The sequence below is a fragment of the Rhinolophus sinicus genome, linkage group LG01, assembly GCF_036562045.2.
Source record: "Rhinolophus sinicus isolate RSC01 linkage group LG01, ASM3656204v1, whole genome shotgun sequence".
NCBI classification, from domain to species: Eukaryota; Metazoa; Chordata; class Mammalia; order Chiroptera; family Rhinolophidae; genus Rhinolophus; species Rhinolophus sinicus.
In genome coordinates, this window is record NC_133751.1 from 80,475,007 (window position 1) to 80,501,486 (window position 26,480).

At 38.9% G+C, this 26,480-nt stretch overlaps 2 protein-coding genes across 5 annotated transcripts in view; one reads left to right on the plus strand and one right to left on the minus strand.

The window, feature by feature from the left end:
• The window catches only part of DCBLD2 (discoidin, CUB and LCCL domain containing 2), an 80,832-nt gene extending 66,003 nt beyond the window's left edge, over positions 1 to 14,829 (plus strand). For all 3 annotated transcript variants that reach the window (XM_019756505.2, XM_074333022.1, XM_074333018.1), the window contains 5 exons: positions 52 to 177; positions 3,351 to 3,444; positions 6,794 to 6,843; positions 10,126 to 10,263; positions 10,970 to 14,829. In XM_019756505.2, the coding sequence (XP_019612064.2) occupies positions 52 to 177; positions 3,351 to 3,444; positions 6,794 to 6,843; positions 10,126 to 10,263; positions 10,970 to 11,439 (878 nt within the window). In that variant the 3' untranslated portion in view covers positions 11,440 to 14,829. The remainder of the gene's footprint in view (positions 1 to 51; positions 178 to 3,350; positions 3,445 to 6,793; positions 6,844 to 10,125; positions 10,264 to 10,969) is intronic.
• The window catches only part of ST3GAL6 (ST3 beta-galactoside alpha-2,3-sialyltransferase 6), a 29,833-nt gene continuing 17,938 nt past the window's right edge, over positions 14,586 to 26,480 (minus strand). Inside the window, exons 4-9 of one of the 2 annotated variants that reach the window (XR_012496624.1) lie at positions 25,378 to 25,473; positions 22,338 to 22,524; positions 22,097 to 22,234; positions 18,695 to 18,847; positions 16,100 to 17,350; positions 14,586 to 15,137 (exon numbers count right to left, since the gene is read on the minus strand). Coding sequence is in view for 1 of the 2 variants with exons in the window: in XM_074333031.1 (XP_074189132.1) it covers positions 17,264 to 17,350; positions 18,695 to 18,847; positions 22,097 to 22,234; positions 22,338 to 22,524; positions 25,378 to 25,473 (661 nt within the window). In the remaining variant the exon portion in view is untranslated. Of the gene's footprint in view, positions 17,351 to 18,694; positions 18,848 to 22,096; positions 22,235 to 22,337; positions 22,525 to 25,377; positions 25,474 to 26,480 lie in introns of both variants that reach the window. The other variant, XM_074333031.1, reaches the window with a different exon arrangement.

Genomic DNA, 26,480 nt, shown 5'->3' on the forward strand with positions numbered 1-26,480 from the left:
ATCAAGTTGACGTACATAAAAGAATAAAGAGCTTTTAAAACTTTTTTCAAGGTCGTGCCCCAAAATTTATTCAACCACTACAACCTCGCAGTAGCAATGAATTTCCTGCACAGACAGAACAAACAACTGCCACTCCTGATATCAAAAACACTACTGTAACTCCAAATGTAACCAAAGGTAGGAAAAACTAAACATTCACACCTGTTATGTAGTAGTGTTTTATTTTGTCTTCAATTTAAGTTTCAATAACATTTGTAGCTTTTAAACCCTCAGTTTCTTTTCCTCTACATTATAATTTTTTAAGTATAGCAAAAAAATTGATTCCCTTCCTTAGGGAAAAATAATTCATTGCTCTAAGTTTTATTCTCTGGTGCCATGTAGAATTGTTCTTTAAATATTTAGAGATGGCTTCTGTATACTAGGCCTCCTCTTGCGATTTTTGTCTCTCTACAGCTAAATACGTGGAGTGTCATGCCTAGAAATATTTCTAGAAATAATTAAAGCCATAGCAGGAAACAAACCTTTTTTTCCTGATTACATATTAATTTGCTGGATAGGGAACTTGATGGCAAAAAGAGAAGGGGGAAAAAAACAAGTTTGGGTAAAAACTAATACTTTAAAAAAAAATACTCTGTGTTAACATATTCATTAAAAAACTTCGATCGCTTTAAAAATGTTAACGTTTATAATTTTTCAGATTGTAAGTATAATGTTTTCGTAGAATTTACTTTCAAATTTTGTTGTTAGTGATAAATAAGTATTAACATATACAAAACCTAATAGTTCTTTGATTTATTAGTTGTTGAAAAACAATTTCAGTGGAATACAAGCAGAAAAGCATCAGTGTCCTCGAGGAATTAGTCTCAGTGTTGGCAGATAAATAAAGCACACTCATTTCAAGAGCGAGGAGAAGAGAAAGCAGTTCATTCAGAGTGACTTGTGCCACATAGAACTGTAATCATTCTCATTTTCTGAAAATTTGCCTGGATTCAGATAACTTTCTCCAACTTCCCATGTGTCAGTTTCTTTCCTATCTTCTAAATTATTTCCAAACAGACCAATTTCTTTCTCATGCTGCAGGAGAATCTAGAGAGAAGCAAGAGTTCTCAGAGCCAAGAGATCTTAGCATCCACAGAGAGAGCTTCTTACCAGTTTGCAGAAGGCATGTGTTTAGGCAGAACCCCAGATCACATGCCTGGATGGAGGGCCCGTCATTTAAAAGTATTGCTCATCTTAAAATCTGATTATAGAATCTTAAAATCTCCAAATTAAAAGTATCCTTAAAGCATTTTCTCCCAAAACTAGGATCCTGGTAAGCTTAAAATGAATAAGAAAGAATGACCAGGTCTTTTTAATTGAAGAACTCGTCTTCCTCTCTCTGGGACAGTGATGTATAGACTTTTTATTATTTTTCAAACCTAAGCAGATGTTTTAAAGCCTCTGGTTAAATCAAACTGTAGCCATCTGAACTTGACTATTCTGTCTCCAATTTCACAAATTTTAGGGATAAAAAAGCACATTTACATCTCTGAATTCTTAGTGCTTTCTAGCCTGAGTCATGATTTCTGTTTTATGCACTTCTCCTTTCTCCATTTTTACATCCAGGCTGAGAGTGATGCTGGAGAAAAGCATGTCATAGTCAGATTCGTGCCACTGTAACTTCCAGTTCCTCCCTCACCGGGGCCCTCAGCATCAGCTTTGTTTCCCTGGTTGGCTCTTCTGTCTGTTCTCAATAGTCACTTCTCCATATTTTTTAAACCCTTGACCCAGAGATCTTCAGTCACTTTCAGTACCTCGTCAACTTCGCAAAGAAAGTAGAAGCTATTAGAAGGAAACTCCTTTTTGTGGAAACTACAAACTCACCTGTACCCTCTGTGTACTGCAGTAAAAAAGGGAGGTTCCTTGTACTGCCCAAGGCTGATCACTTCACCACTGCCCTAGTTCTCATCCATCCAGCTCCTCAGAGGCCTCAAGTTATTGCTCATTTTCTTCCTCTCCTGTGTTGTCAGCCTCTTTCTCTCTGTACACTTATAAGGAGTAAATAAGTTCCCCCAGTCAGGCCTAATATAGTGTCTGGCCCTTTGCCCCAAGTAGAAACCAGCAGTTGCTACTATTATCTGTCATCTTTATGGCCAAGAGGGGGTTGACAGATGAAGGAAGAACCTCTGTCCCAAATAACCTTAGGCAGACTATTACCTGGGTCCAGACTGTTACCTGAAGTAACCCCCTATAAGGGGATTAAATGACCTCCTATTCCCTACAGGTTCCTGCATTGTGTCAGTTTCTGCCGTTGATACAGTGGCTTTCTATACTTAATACTCCATGGTTACCTTCCCATATCTATAAATATTGTACCATGATCTTGCAACATCATCTCTATTGGCTGGGTGATATTTTACTACCATTATAAGGAAGCTACCATGAGGTACTTACTCCCTTTCATTGTTGGGTATTTGGATTATTTCCAGTTTTTCACTCTTTTGCAGATACAGAAGCAAACCTCTTTAAAGATACGTCTTTGAATGTCATCTTAATTTTGTCCTAATAATAAATTCTAGATGTGGAATCACCAAGCAATAGGGTTTTATACTTGTTGCTTCAAAATGATACAGAAAGGATCAATTTATATTCCCATAAAAATACCTGTTTCCTAATACCCTCTTTAACAATTAGTTCTTTTAAATATTTTCCAATTTGATAAGCAGAGGTAGCATCTTATTTATTTATTTATTAATTTTATTGGGGAATATTGTGGAACAGTGTGTTTCTCCAGGGCCCATCAGCTCCAAGTAGTTGTTCTTCAGTCTAGTTGTGGAGGGCGCAGCTCACTGGCCCATGTGGGACTCAGACCAGCAACCCTTTTGTTCAGAGCTTGCACTCTAACCAAGTGAGCCATCTGGCCGTCCCATAGCATCTTATTCTTGTTTTAACTTATGTTTCTCTGATTACTAGCGAGGCTAACATGCTGAATGGTCACTTGATTTTTTTAATGTCATTCATCTTGCCAATTTTCCTATCATTTGTTTTTGACTTTTATTATATCTCATGTATTTTAGTAACCCTTTATCACAGATGCAGAAAATACATTTTCTCAATTTGCCATTTGTCTTTCAGTCATTGTCTTGGTGATTTAAAAAGTTACTATGAAAAATGTTAAGGTAATACGAAGATGGAGCAATTAGTATGACAAAGTTTCATGTATCCATGAAAGCTTCTACAGTGGCCAACTCATGCCCAGTTTCATTTTGTAAATACTATTTCTGGTATCTTTTGAGATAGAAACCTTTGAATGCTGCTGTGGTTACTTTTGATTCTTTCCCGTCCTGATTTCTGCATCTGGTCTGTTTCAGACATAGCCTTGGCCGCGGTCCTGGTCCCTGTGCTGGTCATGGTCCTCACCACTCTCATCCTCGTGTTAGTCTGCGCCTGGCATTGGAGAAACAGGTGAGTGCATCACTGACCCGCCTAACTGGTCCTAGAGGGGATGTTGCCCAATGCGAAACAGAAAGCAAGTATAAAAGATGAACTACCAGTCATCTTTTTGGGAGGGAGAGTTAAGATAGTCATTAAAATAAAAATACATATGTTTCTCCTTTATTCACATAAAAAATATGTTCAGTTACACAGTCAGTTACTGAGTACCTTTATTGTATCCAATTCTGCAGTGCATGCTGGAATATACACATTAATAAGAACAGTGTCTGATACATATGAGGTGCTTAGTAATATATACTGAAAGAATGAAACACAATTCCTGTCTCCAAGGTGTTTAGCAGGGTGGACTCGCACAAAAGAAGGAACTATAATATAGTCTGGTAAGCTATGTATGAAGTACTGGGGAACACATATGCAAGAACGATGAGCGTTATCTGAAAACTTTTCTTCAAGAAAGAGGAGTGCATGTTTCAAGATTGGCATGTTTTACCAAAAAGAATGAGTTGAATTTGGCTAGATGGTGGAAGGTAGGGAATGGCCCAGACTGAGGGAATTGCTTGAGTGAAGGCACAGAGGTGTGGGATGTAGGCAGAATAGTGAGTCATCTCGTGTGGGTTTGGCGCAGGAGAGCACTGAGAATTCACCCTAGAAATGCAGACTGGGCCAGGATCCTGGAGGGCTTTCTGGGAGAGAGAAATTTGAATTTCATTCTGTAGATGGGGAAATCATTGAAGTGTGTTAGGCACACAGGTGGTATTAATCAGATGTTTGTAGAAAGATAGTGGCAGGAGTTTTGAAGGATGGATTGAAGAGGAGAGAGTAGAAGAAGCAGCAAGATGAATTAGGAAACTACGAAGGCCATGCAGGAATGTAGCACAGCGAGTCTAGGAAAGGGAGACAGATGGCGAGGGAGAGAGGTCCTAGTGACATTGTTGGGATGCGTGACGAACTGTCATGTGGAAGAAGTAGGAGGGATCTAGGATGATGCGAAGCATCTGGCTTGTGCAGTTGGACCAGTAGAGAGGTCATGAGCTGAATTAACAGAGCAGGAGGCGAGGTTTGGTGGAGCAAGACACTGACTTCATTTGTTCAGACGTTCAACAAATATCTGAGGTCCTTCCTGCGCCAAGTGTTGAGCCGTGTGTGGGGAGTCCAGTAGTGAACCCCAGAGCTTACAGAATGGAAGAGAATACAGTGCAGGAAACTGTCGCCGTGGGACCGACATGCATCCCAGCGCATTCCTGGTTCATGGTGCTGGGAAGGCTGTCTAAGCAGGGACCTGACAAGTTAGTGTGAGGGCAGTAGAAAAGAGGAGGGTGAAAGCATTCGGAAAGGCCAAGAAAGAAAGCTCACAACGCTTTCAGAGGACCAGAAGGCAACAATAGAACGATGAGAACAGCAGCAACAGCTAATTTTTACAGAAAAACAAAATGCTGATTGTACGTGTTACTTTATACATGCTTTCCATGTTTGAACTAATTTAATCCTCAAAACAACCTATGAAAAATGTACTGTTATAAATCCCATTTTACAGAAGAAGAAAATGAGATAGCTTAAATAACTTGCCCAAGGTCGCCTGGCCAGTACCCAACAGAGTGGAGTTTGGGATGTGGCCGAAGAGCCCGTGCTCTTAACCATGGCTGCCTCTGAGCATCTGGTCAGCGGTACAGTCTCATCCACTGCGGTTAGAGCCCAGGGGCCATGGGCTGACTCTTGGGGAGGAGAGTTAATGAGAGGGAGGCAGGAAGCAAGTTTGGGCTTCAGTCTGGGGTGGTGTTTAAGGAACCCTGCGGACATTCAGACTCCCAGGAGGCAGAAGGAATACGTGTCTGTCTGTTCAGGACAAAAGGTCTGAGCTGCAGAATTGAAGTTACTTCTGAGCATGGTAGTTGAAATTGCTGACAGTGGGCTTCATTACAAGGAGTAAAGGAGGAGATGCCATTAAAGGGCTGTGGAAAATAGTGAGGAGGAGAATAATATAATAATAAAAACAGCTGCAACTTACTGAATCCTTAACCCATGCCATGCACTGTTCCAAGCACTATACATGTAATGAATAACTGACATGAAGCTTTGTTACTTGAGATTATAGAAAATCTCTCATAGTACAACCCTTGGCTAATAATCATACTATTCAATGAATTGTCCTAGCCATACAGAGCATCTAACTTCTGTTCAGAAAAGATTATTAGTTTCCTTTTATGTTGAAGTCTTATGGTAATTAGAGGATTTTCAAGGAGAAAAGTACTTAATTATTAAACCAGCATTTTAGTATTTTTTTTACATTACGGTTTTTAACAGCTTCAGCGCCTACCATCTCTTCCACAAATTTTACATTATATTTTACTTTGGAATAATGAAATAATTATATTTTAAATACAGCCAGACTCTCAAATGAGAACGTTTTTAACATGAATATTAAAAACAGTCCAATCCTGGAGAAGAATGTTTCCCAGTAGGAAAAGCACATGGCTCAGGCTCTTGGAGAAAGCCACGTTTATGATCTTGCGCAAATCACATAACCGTCTTGTCCTCATCGTTACACTACAATAATTTCTGCTTTCTCTTTGGCTTGAAAGCACCCGGTTTAATTAGATTTACGTGCTTGAATCAGAAAACGTCCTTTCGTTTGCTTAGTTTTTCCTTTGCAACAGGCTCTTGGTAGACAGTAATTCTTAATGGGGGAAAGGGAGATTTCTCCTGGGAGGATATGTCAGAATTGAGAGGGTCGGATGAGGGAGATTCTTTGTGGTTGTACATGTGGCTCTCACCTCCCAGGCCTGGAGAATCCTCTTTTCCTCTCTCTGCCATTTGTCACTGTTAGTGACACAGTTGACTCATCCTGGGATGGTTGGGGGAATTCAGTCTATGCAACTAAGGGTATATGACATTCAAAACTTCTCTGGGATAAAGGACCGGAGAAGAAAAGCAGGAAGTTGGAAAAAATAGCAATGCAAAAGAAAGTGGGGGGATTTTTGTTCTATGAACTTTGTGAATTTTGTTGATTTGCCGATTTTGTATTTGAAACCAAATCCGAGCTAACGTGATTTCCCCATAAAAACCCACATGTCAGGGCTGGGTCTTTAATTCGATTCAGTCTTTTTACCTACAGACTGAGCCTGTTTTATTCCTTTATTCCTTTTGAAATAGCAGGGTAAGAAGATAACTGTCTCAGGAGACAGTTTAATACTTACTGAGAGTCCAGAATTTATGAGTCTCGACAAAGTCAAATGAAATCAACAAGTGGAAATGTGTGCTCTTGACTAATTATTAACTTTGGTGTTTATCCTGCCATTTCAGAGCTATCTTACAAGTGAATTCACTTTATTTGCTAACTTTTTTTCCTGTATTTTTCCAGAAAGAAAAAAACTGAAGGCACCTATGATTTACCTTACTGGGACCGGGCAGGTAACTCACGACTTTGCATCTCTTTCCATCAGTGAAGTCCCCCACTTCCAGGTTACAGTAGTGAAAGAGGAAAGTTGTTTTCAGGATCACTTAAAATTTCCAGCACTGGTAGAAAAATGGCATTCCTCCTGTTCTGATCATATTTACTTTTCTGTAAAATCTGTTCTAGTCAATAAGTAATAGAATACAAAGTAATTATTTTTTTTCTGGAAAACTTGTCCAGTTTGTCCCATGTATCTGTTTCTCTTCAGGGGACCAGCTTTCTTTAAGTCCTGTGTGAGAAGCAAAGGATTGTGGTCCTGGTAACAGTGTGGTTTGTTACTCTGGTTGGCATATTTACCAAGGGGACTCAGCAGTTTAGGAATTCGTGAAGTCTACCATGATGTGTTGTCACCTTCTGAATAGTCCTCCTCTGTGTGGCAGTGGCAGGTGGCACATTGCTGCAAGTGACACCAGAGGCCCTCTATGTGTCTCCCTCTTCCCAGTCTTGAACAACTGTTAGGAACCAAAAGAGTTCACCCCTGTGACCAGCGTAGGAAAGAGCAGTAGTAGGAGCTAATCACATGCCGCTAACCCCCCAGGGTATATCTTGGAAAGTATTTTTTGAGAAAAATTTATTAAAACCCCCCCTACAACAAACAAACTATACGGCTGCACTGCAGTGATCTGCTTCTGTATATGCTTTTGATAGAGATTTCTACCATGTCTGCTTTGTGCGGGATATTCAATCAAAGCAAAAAATAATCTTGAACAATTTAAGGAAAGAGAAAAAGAAGAACAAACTAAACCCAAAGCTACTATAAGGAAGGGAATAATACAGATTAGAGAGAAACAAAATAGAGAATAGGAAAACAATAAAGAAAAATCAATGAAACGAAACGTCAGTTCTTCAAAAAGATCAACAAAATGGACAAACTGTTAGCTAGATGCATTTAGAAAAAAGAGAAGATTCAACTTACTAAAATCAGAAATGAAATTGGAGACATTACTACCAATTCTACAGAAATGAAAAGAATTATAAGACAATACTATAAACAATCACACACCAAAAAATTGGATAACCTAGATGAAATATACAAATTCTTAGAAACACAAAACCTATCAATACTAAATCACGAAGAAATGGAAAATCTGAATAGACCTATAACTAGTAAGGAGATTGAATCAACAATCAAAAATCTCCCAACAGAGAAAAGTCCTAGACATGACGGCTCACTGGTAAATTCTGCCAAACATTTGAAGAGCTAAACCTTAAAGATTCCACAAAAAAACTGTTAGAACTAATAAATGAATTCAGCAAAGTAGGAGGATACAAAGTCAACACACAAAAATCAGTTGCACTTCTATACACGAACAATCAACACTGAAAAGGAAATTACAAAAACAATTCCATTTACAATAGCATCAAAGAGAATAAAATACTTAGGAATTAACCAAAAAGGGAAAAGACTTAAACAATGAAAACTATAAAAAATTGCTTAAAGAAATCTTAAAAGACATGAATGGAAATACATCCTATGTTCAGGGATTAGAAGATTTAATATTGTTAACATGTCAATACCACCCAAAGCAATCTACAGATTCAGTAGGAATCCTTATCAAAATCCCAGTGAAATTTTTGCAGAAATAGAAAAGTCCATCCTGAAATTCATATGGAATTTTAAGGACACCAAAAAGCCAAAACAATCTTGAAAAAACAAAACTGGAAGACTCACACTTCCTGATTTCAAAAATCACTGCAAAGCTACAGTAATCAAAACTGTGTGGTAGTGGCATAAAGACAGACATAGAGACCAATGGAATAGAATAGACAGTCCAGAAATAAGCCCTCACAAGTGATTTTTTGACAAGGTGCCAAGACATTCATTGGCGAAAGGACAGTCTTTTCAACAAATGGTGTTGGGAAAACTGGATATCCACATGCAAAAGAATGAAGTTGGACCTTAATCGGACACCATATACAAAAAGTAACTTAAAATGGATCTAAGACCAAAATGTAAAACCTAAAACAGTACAACTCTTAGGAAAAAACAGGACAAAAACTTCACAACATTGGATTTGGCAGTGATTTCTTTGACAGGACACCAAATGCTCAGATAACAATAGACAAAATGGACGTCATGAAAATGTTTTAATTTTGTATATCAAAAGACACTATCCACAGAGTACAAAGACAATCCACAGAATGGGAGAAAATATTCACAAATCATATATCTAATTAAAGGTTAATATCAAGAATATATAGGGAACTTTTAAAACTCAAAGCCAGAAAACAAACAACTCGATTAAAAAATGGGCGCAAAGGAATAGACATTTTTCCGAAGAATATATACAAATGGCCAATAAGCACATGAAAAGATGCTCAGCATCACTAATCTTTAGGGAAATGAATATCAAAACTACAATGAGATACCACCTCATACCCATTAGGATGGCACCTATCAAAAACACAAAAGAAGTGTTGGTGAAGATGTGGAGAAATTGGAACCCTTGTGCACCATTGGTGGGAATGTAATATGTTAACAGCTGCTGTGTAAACCAGTATGGCGGTTCCTCAAAAAATTAAAAATAGAATTACCATATGATCCAGCAATTCCACTTCTGGATATATACCCAAAATAATTAAAAGTAGGATCTCAAAGAGGTATTTGTATACCCGTGTTCATAGCAGCATTATTCGCAACAATTAAAATTTGGAAGCAACCCATATGTCCATCAACTGATGGATGCACATGTAACATGTGAGACACACACACATACACACAATGAAATATTTATTATTTAGCCTTGAAAAGGAAGTTCTGCAATATGCTACAACATGGATGAACCTTGAAGACGTTATGCTAAGTGAAATAAACCAGTTCCCAAAAGACAAATACTGTATGACTCCACTCATGAGGTCCTTAGAATAGTCAAAATCATTAAGATAAGAAAGTAGAATGGTGGTTGCCAGGGGCTGGGGGAAGGGGAAACTAGGCAGTTAATGTTTAACAGGTATAGAGTTACAGTTGTACAAGATGAAAAGAGTCAGGGAGATGGATGATGGTGATGGTTGCACAACAGTGTGAATATATTTAGTATCACTGAACCATATGCTTCAAAGTGGTTAAGATGGTAAATTTTACATTACATGTGTATTTTACCACAATAAGGAAAGCTTGCACATAAAGGCTGGTTTGTATACATATCTGTTACGGAAGTGACTTCAATGGGCTTCCTCTCTGTTATCATTTCAGACAGGTTTTTATTTAATGGTCTCTTTTGCTTTCAATCACAATGAAGGTTGGTGGAAAGGAATGAAGCAGTTTCTCCCCGCCAAGTCAGTGGAACACGAGGAAACCCCAGTTCGCTATAGCAGCAGTGAAGTCAATCACCTGAGTCCAAGAGAAGTGACCACAGTGCTGCAAACTGACTCTGCAGGTAACTCCTTGGCAGCCGTCAGCCACGAGGTAGAGGGAGAAACTGCTGTTTGCGGTCAGGTGCTTTGGGGTTTGCGGTATCTTTTATTTTTTTCATGTGTGAGAGAGGAGCTCTTTTCCAAAGGTAGAACAGATGACCTTGAAAAAGTCATTTCCATGCCTCAGATGTTCTGTCCATAAAATTGGAGCATTTGTTTCTAAAAACTCGGGCATTTTGTGTCAGTTTACCTGGAGTTTTGTTTAGTTTCATTGGGGGTATGAGGGTGTTAAAAGAAGAGCAGGAAAGACATGGCAAGTCTTACAGTATTTATCCTATTAACCTAGGTTGCATTTTATTTTAAACATTTCCTCGTACTTGAAAAGAAAAAAAATCTCTGAAATTGTATTCTAAAACGAATATTATTCCAATAATGGAAATTTTCTTTTCTAATGAAAGACTGTCTATAAATCTAAAGGACACAAACACTGTTTGTGCAAAATTACATGAATGAGGCTTTCTGTCATATTGACATTACTAGGAGATACAAGATAACCTCTTTGATTTTGGAAGTTGGTTCTTACAGGGAAATCCATCGGTCTGTTTTAAGAGCGACAGAAGTGCCATGACAAAGTGTTTGCTTTTGGTGTAAGCCTGCTGCTGCCACCCTAAACTGTACAATCCCCATGTGAATGCGGTAACTCTTCTGTTTATCTTTTGCGATATCCAGAGTATGCACAGCCGCTTGTGGGAGGAATTGTTGGCACACTTCATCAGAGGTCTACCTTTAAACCCGAAGAAGGAAAAGAAACAGGCTATGCTGATCTAGACCCTTACAACTCCCCAGTGCAAGAAGTTTATCATGCCTATGCTGAACCACTCCCAATTACTGGGCCTGAGTATGCAACCCCAATCTTCATGGATATATCGGGGCACCCCGCAGCTTCAGTTGGTCTGCCCTCGACGTCCACTTTCAAAGCTGCAGGGAACCAACCTCCTCCTTTAGTGGGAACGTACAACACCTTTCTGTCCAGGACTGACAGCTGCTCCTCAGCCCGGGCCCAGTATGACACCCCAAAAGGTGGAAAGCCGGGTCCAAGTACCCCAGATGAATTGGTGTACCAGGTGCCACAGAGCACGCAGGAGGTATCAGGAGCAGGGAGGGATGGTGACAGTGATGTTTTTCAAGAAATCCTTTGAAGGTGATGCTGCTTTTTACCAAGCATCGTTTGAAAGCACATGGCCTTTTTTTTTCTATTAGTGGTAGTATTATATAGAATGTATTACATATCTGTCACGGATGTGGTTGGGGGAAATGTGATGACCGAGGTACAGGAAACTACTAATCTTGCCATCTTGCTTTGCAAGTGTTATTGTGGCACAATTACTGCTTGCCTGTTAGATTTCGAACATCCTGTTTGTTACTACTGTAAAACACTATTTTTAATACAGAAAAAGCTCCCTACTGTGCACTTCAAAGAAATTGAAAATCACTGAGAGTAAGTATTTATTACCAATGCTGCAGGTACATTGATGAACTCAAGAGATGGCTCTGTAAGCCTGACTGGCAATAACTCATGGTACTGTTCTTGAAATGTCTAATGGCTTGAAATTCTGCTCTCTTTGTGAAAGGTGGGTACTATCTTCTGTTCCTATATTGCTTTCTGGGTTTAAAAAAAAAGCAATTCGTGATACAATCATTGTTTTCATTGCAGTCATACACTCTTGTCCATTTTTCCTTAGGAAGAGCTAAAGGTGGGAAACTCTGACTTGTAATGAGCAGGGTAATTTAGTTTTCATTTTTTCACACTCTTAAGTAAGTGCTTTGAACACTCATGGTACATGACCCGGTCTCATCGCTGCTTGTTCCACCTGGGGCCGTTGGTGGCCAGCCCCACTCTTGTGTTTATAAAATGTCTGAGTTTTTTCAGTGGGTGATACTTGTTTTCATCAACCTCATGAATTCAGATCCTCTAATGTCTAAGTTTGTTTCTCTGCATGGAAACATGAACTTGACAATTCAAAAAAAGACTATACAAGAGATCCTCTCTCTCTCATCCAAGTTTATTTGCAATGGGATTTTTCCTAGGAGAGCTGTGAAAAGTTGAGGTCTTCTAAGTGGACACTGTAAATGGGACCCACTTATATTTGCCACAGTGAAAGGCAAAAATCATTCCTCAGAAGTAATATACAAGTAAATTATCTTTAAAAAATAACCAGAATTGGCCCTCTTTGATTATACTCTTATATCTATAGATTTTCCTTTGAATCAAGATATTTTTTTTAATTTTTAGTCAAATACTTACGAATTTCCATTTTCCACAGTAACCTATTACAAGAACTATAAACACAATATGTATTCTTCAGCTCTGCGTGACTATGCCCTCGTCTGTTTGGTGAGAGGTATAAGTAGTTCTTTCTATCATTCCTAAAGAAGAGACGTGACAGCATCCTAGCACACGAATAGTCATGTCTAGTTTTTGATACCTCTGGGCAACTTCTTTGTCATCACTTGCCCAGAACTAGTTTCAGATGGGCGAAATAGAAATCATCTGCAATTTATTAATGTATAATTTAAAAACCATGTTGCAAAGTCTTTAGACTGGCAACACAACATGAGAAACTGACCATAGGATTATAATTTGACATCCCTTCTATAAACCTTAGTTTGTAGACTTAATATTGAAATGTACTTTTCCATTAGGCTCTAGTCATTTCTGTTGGCCTGGGCCACCAGATTATGATGTTGCCAGAATTTACTAAATTTGACTAAAGATGAACAGTCTTCATTTTGCTGCTTCCATGAGTAGATCAGTAATCCAAAACACTGCTTCAAAATATAACTGTTTATTTCTACAGCTGCCCTCTAAGTTGTATGATTTTGTTGGTTTTATTTTCATCTGCTTTTCCTTTTCCAGATACACTTGGAGGCATATTTTATTCATTGAAAAAAAAATACATATTTTGTTTCAAAATATTTGAAACAAAAAGCACAGATGTTGAATTTTCATTAAAACATGAATGTGTAAAGCACATGTATTAATGCAGTCATCCCCTTTCAGGTGGGAAGAGAGTAAACCAATTGCTTTATTTTTTTATTCATCCTTTATACACAGAAAATACACTTTTCCTCAAATCATACGCCTGTTTGAAGCTTTAAGAGAAATGTTTTCAGTAACTATTTCATTTTCCCAAAAGATGCTTGCTATTTTTGTCTAATTGCGTGCACCTATTTCTCCCATGGAACTTTTTTTTCTTTGAAAAGCAAATGTTTTCTTAAGTGATGCGTGTTTTAAGACTTGATTCATATCTCACTGTGCTGTCCTTTAATTACCAATAATCTTTACAGAGACCTAGTTTTTACTTATATATTTTACTTTCCAAGTGAGAGCTGAGCCTGATACAAAGGGTTGTTCTGGTTTTGTACTTTTCCTTTTAGTTGTTTGTTTCATATTAGAGTTTTGGGTTTGTTTGTTTTTTGTTTTTTTACTACATTTATATGTCAGATATATATGTACAGCTTTGGAGACAATCAAGTAACTGAAAATGTGAAGTAAGTAACCATTTTTTTTACAAAATTTCCTTGAATTTCTATTCTTTGCTTGAAACATGTAAAAGACTTAAGTCACTGTGGTTTATTGGATTAAATTTTTTCCTGTTAATAGTTTTAAAAGTAGAATCAGACAGTGGTGCAATAAGTGTGGCCACTACACGTTTCATAAAATTACACTGACTTCACTGTTACTTGATCTTAGGAACCAGCACAATTAAAGATAAGATATTGTGAATGCTGATTTATATTTTATTAAAAGCTATAAATCTAAATAGATCCTATTATATTTGCAGGGTCTAGTCCAGTTATTTAAGTTCATGTTTCACTATTTGCACTTTGCATTGAAAAATGGGTTTATTTGCTGATGAAAAGGTTCAAGTAGAGAGTTTATACAGTAATTGAAATTATGACACGTATACACTTGTCCTTCCCCCCAATCAGGGTGCAGAAAGTGAGCTCATCTAAATATGAATATGGCTGTAATTCAGTGGAAAGTGGCTGTAATTACTTGCTTTGGCTCCATATTGTCACCTGGAGAGCAAGAGGGTTATGGAAACACCAGGTCAGATGGTACAATTAGAAAGAATAGATTATGCTTTTCACATATTCTTAAGAGAAATTTTAAAAAAAGTACCTGAAAAAAAAGTACCTATTAGCTCTACCGTATGGTTCTGAACTTGAAGTCCCTAAACTGCATAATCTAAATCATAGTTGGATGGTTATTAAAATACTTTTTAGGTCAACTCTGGCACCAATTCTCACTTAATCCAACTTGTGACTAGTTTCTTCTTCATCTCTCTTTTTTTTTTTTTTTTTGGCACTGGGAAAGGTAGAAACAAAACACATATTGAAATACATATTAGAAATAAAAATGGCTTGAGTGCCAGTGATATTCTCCCAGAATGTACTTTTCTTACCTCGGCATGTACTGTAGTCACTCAGTATTTGTATATGTTGCTAGAATTTAGATTGTATAAATAGTGAGATTTTAATGTGTTCATGTGTTTTTAATAAACTGTATATATGTGTCTTGCTCAGATTTTTTTTCTGTCTTAACTAAGACCACCTTGAAGCTTGTAGCCTTTTCTTATACTACACAAAATGCCAGATTCCTCAATTTTGACATCAGTCAGAAATTTTTTGGCCGCCATTAAAGTACTCAGAATAACATTTGGAAATACCACCACTGGTTTTGACTTTTTCTGTAGCCAGCCGCATCCTTTTTGAAGCTAGAATTACTTCACATCAAAAAACTTCAGCAGTCAAGCTGCAGCCGACGGCTGTGTGCTGGGAGGAAAAGGCACACTGCGTGCGTGGGCTCCAGTCTAGGACCTGCTCTTTCCACCTGAAAGTTATTAGAAGAACCAAATGGAACTGGGGTACTATGGAAACATGCTAGGAACAGAATGTAAATCCTATTTAATGTCTAGGGTCAGGACAACTATTATACTAGTTTTCTAAGTGCTTTATTTCTGTTTCTGCTCTAATATTTCACCCTTTACACACTCTCTTCCAAGGCAAGTTGGTTGTCAGTAACAACATCACTGTCTCCCCGTGCTAATTATTGTTCAGAAGATATTCTCTCAACTCATACGGTAAGGGTGAAATTCAGGGAATCATTAACATAGTCCAACTTAACTAGTTTGCAGTTTAACTCACCGCATAGCTCACTATCTCGCCACCTATAATTAGACTTGGTTTGTGTGCAGTTTGAGCCATCCTGATACTCATCTGTTTTCTCTGATTAACTGAAGAACTCTGTTCCCTTTCTCAAGGCTATCCATACCTCGTTAATTTAACAACATCCTAACTTAGAAAGGGCAATTTCTTATCCTCAGGTATCCAGACACCGAAATCCGATTTACAACTTCTTGCAGCTTTTACTGTTGACACATAAGCACAGGCCACGGTGGCCGAGTCCAGAGTCCGGAAATAATATTGTCTTCAAACAGACCAGACCCCAGGAAGCAATGTCAGCTCTCAGACCTGCCTAACTAATTCCCCCTTTCCTTTGTTCTTCCTGTGTCCCTATAAAACCTTCTGCCTGTTCTAGCAACGGGGAGATGGCCTTTGGACGGGTCCGCCATCCTCCCAGAATGCCGGCATTCTGAATAAACCTTTTTTCTCCACCAACTTGTCTCTCGATATTTAACTTTTTCAGGCAGCAGGCAGCCGGACCTTAGCACACTATCAGTACCTCCTCTCACAGCTTCTAATTCCATCATTCTTGTAACTTCTGTTCTCTTCCTTTCTCAATCACCCCACCAAAGCCTTATATGCAGTAAAATGGGAAGGAGGACGGCTCACCACATTTGTAGGTCTGGCTTGTTCGCATCCCGTCGGATTCTCCTCTGGTGCACCCGAGGTAGCAGCCAGGAAAGCTTTTCATTTAAAGATGAGATTTTTCATGAAAATACCATTTAAATCCAAAAACAGTTTGACTTGTTAAGTGTTTACTTACTCATGTCTTCTTCATATTATAGTAAACTTTTAAAATATGAAGAATTAAACCAGGGAAAACCAGTGTTCAAGAATTTCCTCCTTGAGCTTGCCTAACTCAGCTTATTTGTATAAGCTTTTTATTTCTTTAAAATAATCCAGTCGCCAGACTTTATTTAGTAATTGCATTCTTTGGTTAGGTACTCATCCAGAATTTCATGGTTTGCCTATTTCCTTCAACTTAAGAACAAAAAATACCATCTTCAGTCTACCTAATTACTCATCAGAATCATGGGTGACTTAATTGCAAGGGGAAAAGTCTGATTAATCCAGTATGATCCCGTGTTTCCCTGAAAATAAGACCTTGTTGGACCATCAGCTCTAAATGCGTTTTTTGGAGCAAAACTTAATATAAGACCGGGTCTTACAGTATAAAGACCCGGTCTTATAAATTTTTGCTCCAAAAGACGCATTAGAGCTGATTGGCTATGTCTTATTTGGGGGGAAACACGGTCTTAGATTTCCATAACCATCCATGCTCCTGTGAATTAAAACCAGGTTCCTCAAATAGAAAAGGAAGAAACTAAACAATCATCCAGATGTAGGCCTGAAGTGCTTCCAGTTTGTACATCAAGGCACAAGCACATGCAAATTCTCCATCAATTTATAGGAGCCAAATTATACCTCTCAAAATGTCATCTTCTATTCAAATTGGTTGCAGTGAATTTAAATCCCCTTACTGAGCAGGAAGTCGAACACCTCAGAAAATTACCTTATTTTTAAAATAAGACAATCAAAACTTATTTCCCTGATAGCTAGCTTAGTTTTCATAAATTAAATATATTCACAGAAATTAAGCTGGTGGTTATGAATCACCAGGCAGCAATAAACAATACTCGTATATATAATTTCATGACAAGTGTATCTGACATTTAAAAATAAACTAAAAATTTCAGTATAAAAATAAAAATACTGAGTTAGCTGAGTCTGTAGAGTCAATCTTGAGTCATGTTGATTGCTCAGTCTGTAGAGTCAATCTTGAGTCAAGTTGATTACAAAGTTTTTTTCTATAATGTCCTTCAAAAAGAGCTGCTCTGCAGTCACATTGTGATATGCATTCTAAAAAATAAAAATAAAACCGTCATCTCTCCCAATCTCAAAATATTAACAGCAGCAGCAATAGAATATGCTGTTATCTAAAAAGCTTCTGAACGGAAATCAAGTAGCATGTGGCATGGACTTTTAACTTCTGTTACCTTTCTAATGTTTTCATCTTGACTAATTCAGGTCCCAGCACTTTCCCTAACGCCCACTATTTCTACTTAAACCATCATATAAGTAAAAGGCTCCCTCACATCCCTTTGTCCCCTAGTCTACTGAATCATGGTGGAAATCTAGAGACCAAGATTATAAATCCAAATGGTTGATCACTTTAATAAAAGCAGCACCTAGAACTCAGAAATCAGCCTGGAGATAATTGCTATAAAGCACTGTTCCGTTTAAGATGTGTCTTAAAAAAATAATTCTGTTCTATTGATGGATATCCAAATTTTTGTCAGGAAGGTGATTTACTGTTCTGTTCTTTAGGTGACTGCAGAAATACCAAGTGTGCTGCAGGAATGATTAGGGCTGAGGAGAAATGAGCCTGAAATCTGTTTCAAGCATCTTAACTCGTGAACTACTCAACTGTTTGTCTTACATTGTCAGGGAGGGCACCAAAGGACTGGATTAAGATCGAACCTGAATTATATCACTTCGTCAGTTTACGTAGCATTTGGGGATGATGACTTAAAAGGACTGATTTCATGGGATATACTGATACCCTTTACAGCAAATCCTCCATATTTCAATATTAAAAATGTACAGATAACATTTTAATCCTATCACGTGTGATATGCCACTAATCTAAATTAGAATTAGGAAAATAGAAAACTTCATGTTCAGTCAATTAAAATAAACATCTTAAGGAGCAAATCTACCATTGATCCCTAATTCAAGAGAAGCATGATCTAGTATAAAGGTTTACAAGCTTTCTGAGCTTTCTGACCCTGACAATTCTTTCATGGGGTTAAAATATGGACCTTCTGTCTACTTAACAAAAAATACATGAAGATAATTACTGTGAGCATGGCAATACGTTAAAGTGAATTAATATCTCGAACAGTAGGTTATATGTATATTTAAATAATACAAATATGATGCAGTATCTAAGCTAAGGCTTGGTCCCTATGTGGGTTTGATGATACTTGACCATAAGAGATTCTCCCAAGGGAGAATTGGGAATTGGTGCTGTAATAAAAAGAACTCTGGACTCGAGTCCTAATTTCAGCACTTGGTAGCTCTATCAAGCTCTCAACCTCTCTAAAGCTCTTCCCTCAATAAAATGACATGGTAAGAAGAGAGAAAATAGGCTTACCAACTCGAAAGATCAAAGGTAATACCACAGGATGTATGTGTATTTACCTTACTCATCAAAGACATGGTGGCATTCCCATAGTAGTGCAAAGGGCTCTTGAGGTCAGAGAAGTTATATTTAAAACCAGCAAGGTGAACTTCATGACATATGTGAAATGCCAATGTGATGGCAATAATCCCCGTCGTTGGGTGTTTGGGTTTCTGGGGGAGGAGATAAACGCTTTTTTAAAAAATCCAAATGAGATACTTGTTCCCAAAGCATATGTGGGTGGCCTAGTCTGATAAACATGGACTTCTAAACATTTACTCGGGAGAGAAATACTTATTAAACCTTCATTGTACACAGCCTCAAGCCCCAAACAGTTAATACCTTAATTGAAAAGAATATACAGTGTGATTGAAATCTTAGAAAAACCTGTCAAATAAAACTTAACTACAGCTCTAGTCCAGAGGACAACTATCAAATGAAACATTAGGAGGCTTAAGCAAAGGATTCTGCTGCCTTGTAGAAGAAGCAAAGGCTGAACCCACCATGTCTGAAATGTAAGGACAGCTTAATTCGCTGTCCTAGAATCACCGTAAAAGGCCTCATATAACTTAGCCTTAAAATGGCTCTATTTTATACCCCTGATAATTTAGTTCTCAGGAAAGACTAACTTTAACCAAGTAACATCAGTGATAAATTGTGCTAGTAAATCTCTGACTAGAAAACAAAGATTCCAGATGTTTACATAGTAGTGTCACCATCTCAACTGGATCATTGTCAATTAAAAAAAAAAAGAAATCCTGCATCCCTTTCACATACACATATACTCGAAAATGCTATAACAATATAAGCATCTTGGCGTTCCAAGTTTTAATTCTGAGTAGGATGGCCTTCAAAGGCAAACGAAATATATCTTAAACTTTGACCACAACGAGTCAAGATTTCCTTTCAATTAAATGTTTCTTACAGATCCCATGGAAATTACATATTATGATGTTGAGGAAAAGAAAAAAAAAAAAATCAAGCAAACACGAGGAGGCAAGCTTGTCTGGAAGCCTAAGAGGCTTTTGCATACGTTGTACCTCATGCACTACTGTGACTCCGCCACAAGCCTCAGCCATCTGCTGGAGAAGGAAGTTAACGGTTGGGTTAAAAACCTAAGAGTCATCCAGCCTTACTGATCCTGGCACTTTTCCCCCTCTCCTGGACCTCTTCATGTCCTGTACTCCCTTTCATCACACCTTAAAGTACGTCATCGTCATTATCCAGGTATGGAGACCTTTGATGCTCTTCTGCACCCATCCCCCACAGAACCTGTTAGCACCCAACAGCATCCTAAAGCTGGTTAAACCCGCACCCAAGCAGGACAGGCAAGAGAAAAAACCACACTTGCTTGCTCACACATTACATTTATGACCAAAGTCTCAAGTGGGCACTCAGTGGGTCCAGAAATCCAATTACATTCCCCTAGTAAACTTGCATTCCTGCTCTCCAAGATGACGATTTTATACTGCTCCATCCTCCGGCAGCCCGAGCGTCCTTCCCGCTTTAACAATTTAATCTGTATTTTTGTAAGAAACCTGAAGCAATTGCATCTTCGCAACTCCAAATTTACCTTTATCTTTACCCATATTTTCAGTGCTTCTCTTGCACGGATATGTCCCTGTTTCTACCTACAGCCAATCTTCATTCGTACACTATATCCCATCTCTTCTCTCAATTATCCACTTTCTCCCCTCATCATCAATATTTCTCTTTAATCATTCCCTTCAGCTTACAAACATCTATCTTTAAAAAAAAAAACTCTGATCCTAGGTTCTCTTCCAACTATGTCTCTGCTCCCTTTTCTAGCAAAACTCCATGAAAGATTTGCCCCCTCTTGCTCATGTCCCATGTTCTCCTTAATCCAATTCAAATAGGCTTTCTTCCTTTCTTACTCTTGTCCGTATCACCAGTGTGACCTCCATGTTTCCAGAACCAGGGTTTATTATTTGTGCTCAGCCTCTGGACAGCATCTGACATGGCTGACCTCTCTGAACTACAGCTCTGTCCTCATTTGGCTTTTAGGACACCATGTCTTCCTACTGGAACTTTCATCTAGTTACAACTAGTTCTAGCATCCTGTCTAAGGAAAATCAGGGTCATCCTGTGCTTCTGGAGTTGACACTACCTAAAAAAAAAAGCAAGGGATAAATCTGATCTTACCCACTTAGGAAAACAGCTGAAAAGTCACAAAACATTCAGAAGTTGTCCTTTTCACCTCAGAATTACTATTCTTTCCCCTCAAGATTACTAACAAGTAGGTTTAAATCTAAAATATTTATATTTTTTTGACTTGAGAATTCCATTTTCAGGCGTCCATCCTACAGCAATCGCACAAGTGTGCAGAAAATCCCTATAAGCACATGCATTTCTATGTTGTTTATAGCGGGAAGCTGGATATAAACCTAAATATCTCTAAATAGAGGAATCATTAATTGAATGACGGAAATAGCAGAACAATGCTGATGGTATAATCGCAATTATACTGAATGAAGTATACATAGGCATTTGTAAATGTATAGAAAACAGTCTAGAAGGATATAAAAGGCAAAAAGGCTTGGGAGATAATGTGAGTTATTGAAGGAAGAGAAGGTTTACTTTTTAGTATTCCTTTGCAAGTTGTTTGATTTTAAGCATGTAATTCTTTAGAATTTTTTATCATGCTAAAGAAAATATGCATGATGTGTGTTTCTTGGGGTTTTCCCTGACCACACAAAGGGGGGCGGGGAACAAACACCTTCATTTCAGCTGAGCTACCGTGTTATACAGTTACTCAATCCTCAAATGAAAAACATAACTCTACTACTGTACAGATCTAGACATTGTTTTCTAGGGAATGTAGACAAACAAGGCTACAAAAGTCAGTCAATAAGATTTTAACTAAAGAATCTGGAGTTCCCAGAATTATCAATATTGCTGTAACTACCATTTTCTGAGAATTTAGTGCCAGTGTCTCTTCTGTGACCGCAGAAATATTTCTAGACAACCTTACTGTCCTTCCTCTCCTTTTCCCTGTTTTTCCTGTAATATGGCTATCACAGATTGCTTCAGACCATTTTTTTTTTTAGCCTGAAAAGCCATGCACTTGTGCTGAAACCAGCCTTGCTATACTCTGAACACAACCTGTCCCTCAACCCTGCCCCTCGCCGCAGAACACTGAAGACGAAGTTATGAGAGATGAGCCATTTGGACATGGAGAAGACCCCAGAAGGGCCCCGCAAGGGCGGCGAAAAACCTCCACTTAAGATTCTTTCTTGCAACTTGAAAAACAACTATCCACCGATACCTCATTTCACTGACTGAGGCGAGGCCCTCAGAAGCTACCTCATGAGTTGTGGTTCTGTTTTCCAAGACCCCCAGGGTCCCTCTGTGCCACTCCAGCCAGATCTTTAGTTTGAACGAGTACAAAGAAAAATACGTACCTGATTTTTGGGGAACACTTTGGGGAAATTAAGCAGTTCATAAGCTGCCATTCTAATAATGTAAGGATCTAATATTCTGATTTGATATGGTTTATAGATCAGGTTTAAGCCTGGTTTCTTCCAAAAACCATTTGTATTCTGAAATAAAGGATACAGAAAGTAAAACATTGTGGTTGTCTTTTTTTATGGAAAAAAACCGTGAAGGTAGTAATTGGAAGGCAGATCGATTTTGTAAACTTACTATTTTGCCACCCGTCAGCAGTTCCCACAGCCACTTTAAATCATGCGGCTTGAAAGCAGTGAGAATCGCCGTGGTATTAGGATCACTGTGTTTGGGATCTGAAAAAACAGATTCCGGATAAAAAAGTCGGAAGGTAGTCCTTCTTCCCACTTCCTCTTCATGTCCTAAAACAGGACCATTATTCATTCTGTGGGTAGTAAAACACACAAGATATGTAGACCAAGTGCAGTATGAGCCATTTCCATCACAGTTTTCAGAGGTTTCAGAGGTGGATAAACATTGTCAGCCATGTATCCAGTGCTCTAAAGGTACGAGGCATTCCACCAGTCTTCCCAACACATAACAACCAAGGAAATAATCCCTTTCGTGGAACAGCTACTTGATTAAAGGCAGAAACTTATATTTCTATTTGAAAATTAATTGTGAGGTCACTGGTAATTCAGCCTTCCCTCCAGGAAAACAAGCCTAAATAAAACAAATGGGAACATAAGAAACACCAAATACTAGAGGTAAAAGAGAACTTGGAAGACATCCCAACAAAACCTTGGATTTATAATACAAGTAAGGGCCCAGAGGGATAAAGCTACTTGCCCAAGGTTACATGGATGTGTGTCTTAAGTGACTGACAGGCAAGAATTACTTTTAAGGGGAAGACCCAGCAAAACCGTTATGTTCTGAAAGTAACAATAAAAAATTGCTATGTTATACCCAGCCACAACCAAATAAGTGTCTATTGCTCGAGTGAACTGAAGACCACAAGGGATCTGTTGGGTTTGTAGATGCTCAAAGCCAAGGTTAGAGGTGCACTATTTACACATACACTCTGAATGTGTGCTGTTAAAAGAAATGTTCTGTTTCCAAAACAGTGTCCTCCAGGAGAATATTGTTCTACCCTTTGCCACTGAGTTGTATAATCTAAGACAGTCTTAACACTTAAAATGACTTTCATAATGTGCCCATGGCATGTTCTCAAAAGGGCTTGCTGTCATTCTAGGTGATCAGATTTTAGACAATTATAGATAAAGAGATTTGTGTTTCAAATTTTTTTTTTTTTTTTGTAGATAAATTTTCACAGCTTCCTAAAAATGGATAATAAACAGAAAATAAATTGACCTCACTATGTAGAAACACTCAGTAGTTCGTAACCCAGCAAAACCCCCAGCACTGCCAGCTCATCCTAATCCACTGCCCAGTGGGAAGTGTTTCCACTTTGCTAAAGATTATTCATAGCCATCCCAGCACACACAGACTTACCCCAGATAAAGACCTATCATCAACCTTTCAATGAGAAAAACAATGTCCTCATTTTCCCCCACTCCATCTGTGGGGCTCTTACCTGTCACCACAATCCCTGTTTTCCTTTCTGTTCTAGATCACCAGCAACACCTGTGCTCTGCACCCCGCTCCCCTCTTTCTCCACCACATCAATCTCTGTATTCATTTCCATCAGTATACCAACATGCTCTAGAATCTCCTATCTTCTAACACAAAACCGAAAATCCTCCTTTGATACATAGCCATCTCCTGCAACCATCTCATTTCTCAACTGCCCAGCAAAATCCCTTGAGTTGCCTAAACTGGTTTCTCTACTTTCTCAACCTGTCATAGTCTCCCCTGAACCCACTCCAGTTGGGCTTCCCCCCACATCATGCCTCCAAGTCTGCTTTTGTCAAGAAGGCCAAGGAACTTGTCATTGCCAACCCAGTGGTGAATTCGTTCTTACCTTGCGTGACCTCTCACCAGCACTGGACATGTTCGATTCCTCCCTCTGTCTTAAAACACTGTGCTTTCTAGGTTTCTGTGGTCGCCTCCTGACTCTCCCTACGTCCCTGGTGAATCTTCTCCATCTCTTTTACTCCTTTTTCTTTGTACAACCTCTTACGTGTTGAATACTCTAAGGCTCAGTCCTGGGCCTCTTTTTCCTCAGTCTCTCCCTGGGAAATCTCACCCAGTCCATGGTTTATAAGCTGTTCCCATCAAGACTTTAACCTGTTTATCCAACTGCCCACTTGACTTATCCACTGCAAGTCTAGTAAGCATCTCAAACCTAACATGTTCATACAGAAATCTTGATTCTTCCCTAAACCTGCTCCTATCCTAGTCCCCAACTCAATAAACGGTACCACGATCCAGTCAATCTCTTAAACTGAAAACCAAGGAGAAGGTATCCCATCTCTGCTCACATCTAGTACACCAACAAATAACTGATAACACTGCCTCTAACACGTCTCAGTCTATCCACTGCCCTCCTCAGCCATGACAACCCTATTCCACGCCACCAGCGTCTCCCTGATGCCAGCAACCTAACTGGCCTCATTTCCACTCTTGTCCCTCACATTCCGTTGTCCATGCCACAGCCAGAATATGTTTAAAATAGCAAGATCGAATTGCTCTCTTGCTTAAACAATCTCAAGTTCCCTGCTGTATTTAAAATCCAAGCTCTGGTCTGAGCTTACAAAGCCTGATCCCAGTTTCCACAACCTGCTTCTTGCCCACCTCTTCTGCTTCCGATTGCACCCTCTCCGCCAACCTGTTGCCGTTCTATCTTGCATCACAGCGTCCTGAAGACCTGCAGTCAACTCTCTCCACCTCCATGGCTCTTCCCTAAGCTTCATATGGCTCACATTGTATGGTCACTTAGTCCAGCTTAGATGTCCCCTCCTCAAAGCGGTCATCCATCCTAAAGTAGCCAGTCAATCATTCTCTATCGCATATTTTTTCATTGTAGGGCACTTATTATATTTCCTTATTTAATGATTGGGTTCTTCCCCTCGTTAGCATGTAAGTTCCACAGAGAACAATAACATTGTTCTTATTTACTGCTGTATCCCCTGTAGCTAGAACTGTGCCTGGCATGTTACGAGGACTTCACAAATATTTGCTAAGTGAGGCTTACTCTAGCCACTTGAGAGACAGGTTTGTGTAATGTACTTAAAAATATCAAAGCAACTCCTCTTCCTTTTAAAACATAGCCGTACCAAAGTAGCAAACCACACTGTTTTGAAACAATTCCAGGTTAGCAAATGAGAAATATATTTACCTTATTATTACATCATAGGAGTCAATTGTTTCTCCTAATGTCTTATTCTTCAAAACTCCTCCATTACCAACCACCACACACTTTTTACATGGCACGCTGTTGGGCAAACAGATAAGTGAGAGATTGAGTCACCCATTACAAAATTCAGTGATTCCAAGAACCCGTTCATAGTTTTGGGGACCCAAAGCCAAATTTTACTTGTTGCACAAGTAGAAAAAAATAACCCGAAAGATACAAGATTCAAGAAATAATATTCCATAGGAAGTGGATCACCATTAGCACTGTTAACTATATCAGCCCATATACACTCCTCATTACATTCTCATAACGTCCCACTGAGATAAGTTAAGCCTGGTAGTCTCCTTTTACAAATGAAGAAAGAGGCTCGGAAAACTGTTAGGTAACATTTCAAAGTCATCCTCCAAAGGGAGAGAACTTTGGATACTATTTGGATCCAGATCTTTGGGCAACAAAAACACCCCTCGACATTGGATTTTGCATGTTTATTTTACATTAACCGGTGCGTATACTTTTTAACAGTCTTACCCATTTCCCCAAGAGTCTAGCTCTGGGTTACCGCTGTATCTTACTTGTATAAGTGCAGAGACGGGCAGTTTAGCATCAGGTGGGGAAAGTGCAGCTTCCCTGTACCTGCCTAATGCTCACTTCAATTTCCCAGACCTGCACTGGCCCTCGGAGCTTAACCAATACTGCTGGGATCAGACTAGGACCACGGATTGTGCACCATCAGCATTCAGCCAGCGCCACCTGGCCCGGCTGTCTCCCAGTTCTCACCAACACCCGGCCAGGCCCACAGAATTGACAGAACAGTTTGTGTCCTTCTCTGTAGGACAAAACTACAGAAGGCCACGGAGACTGCCCTTCCAGGGCCCACAGGACATGGAAATAAGAAAAACAAATGATTATCTGAGCACCAGGAAATCAGCAGACCAGATGAACTCCAGACTATAAAGCGCTTAGAAATAAATGAGTAGCAAAATTGCACAAACACTGTAGAATATTTAAACATAGAGAATGCACAAGTACACGAACCCTTGAAAGGAGCCAAGCATTGGCCCTGTCGGGTTAAAGAAAAACAATGT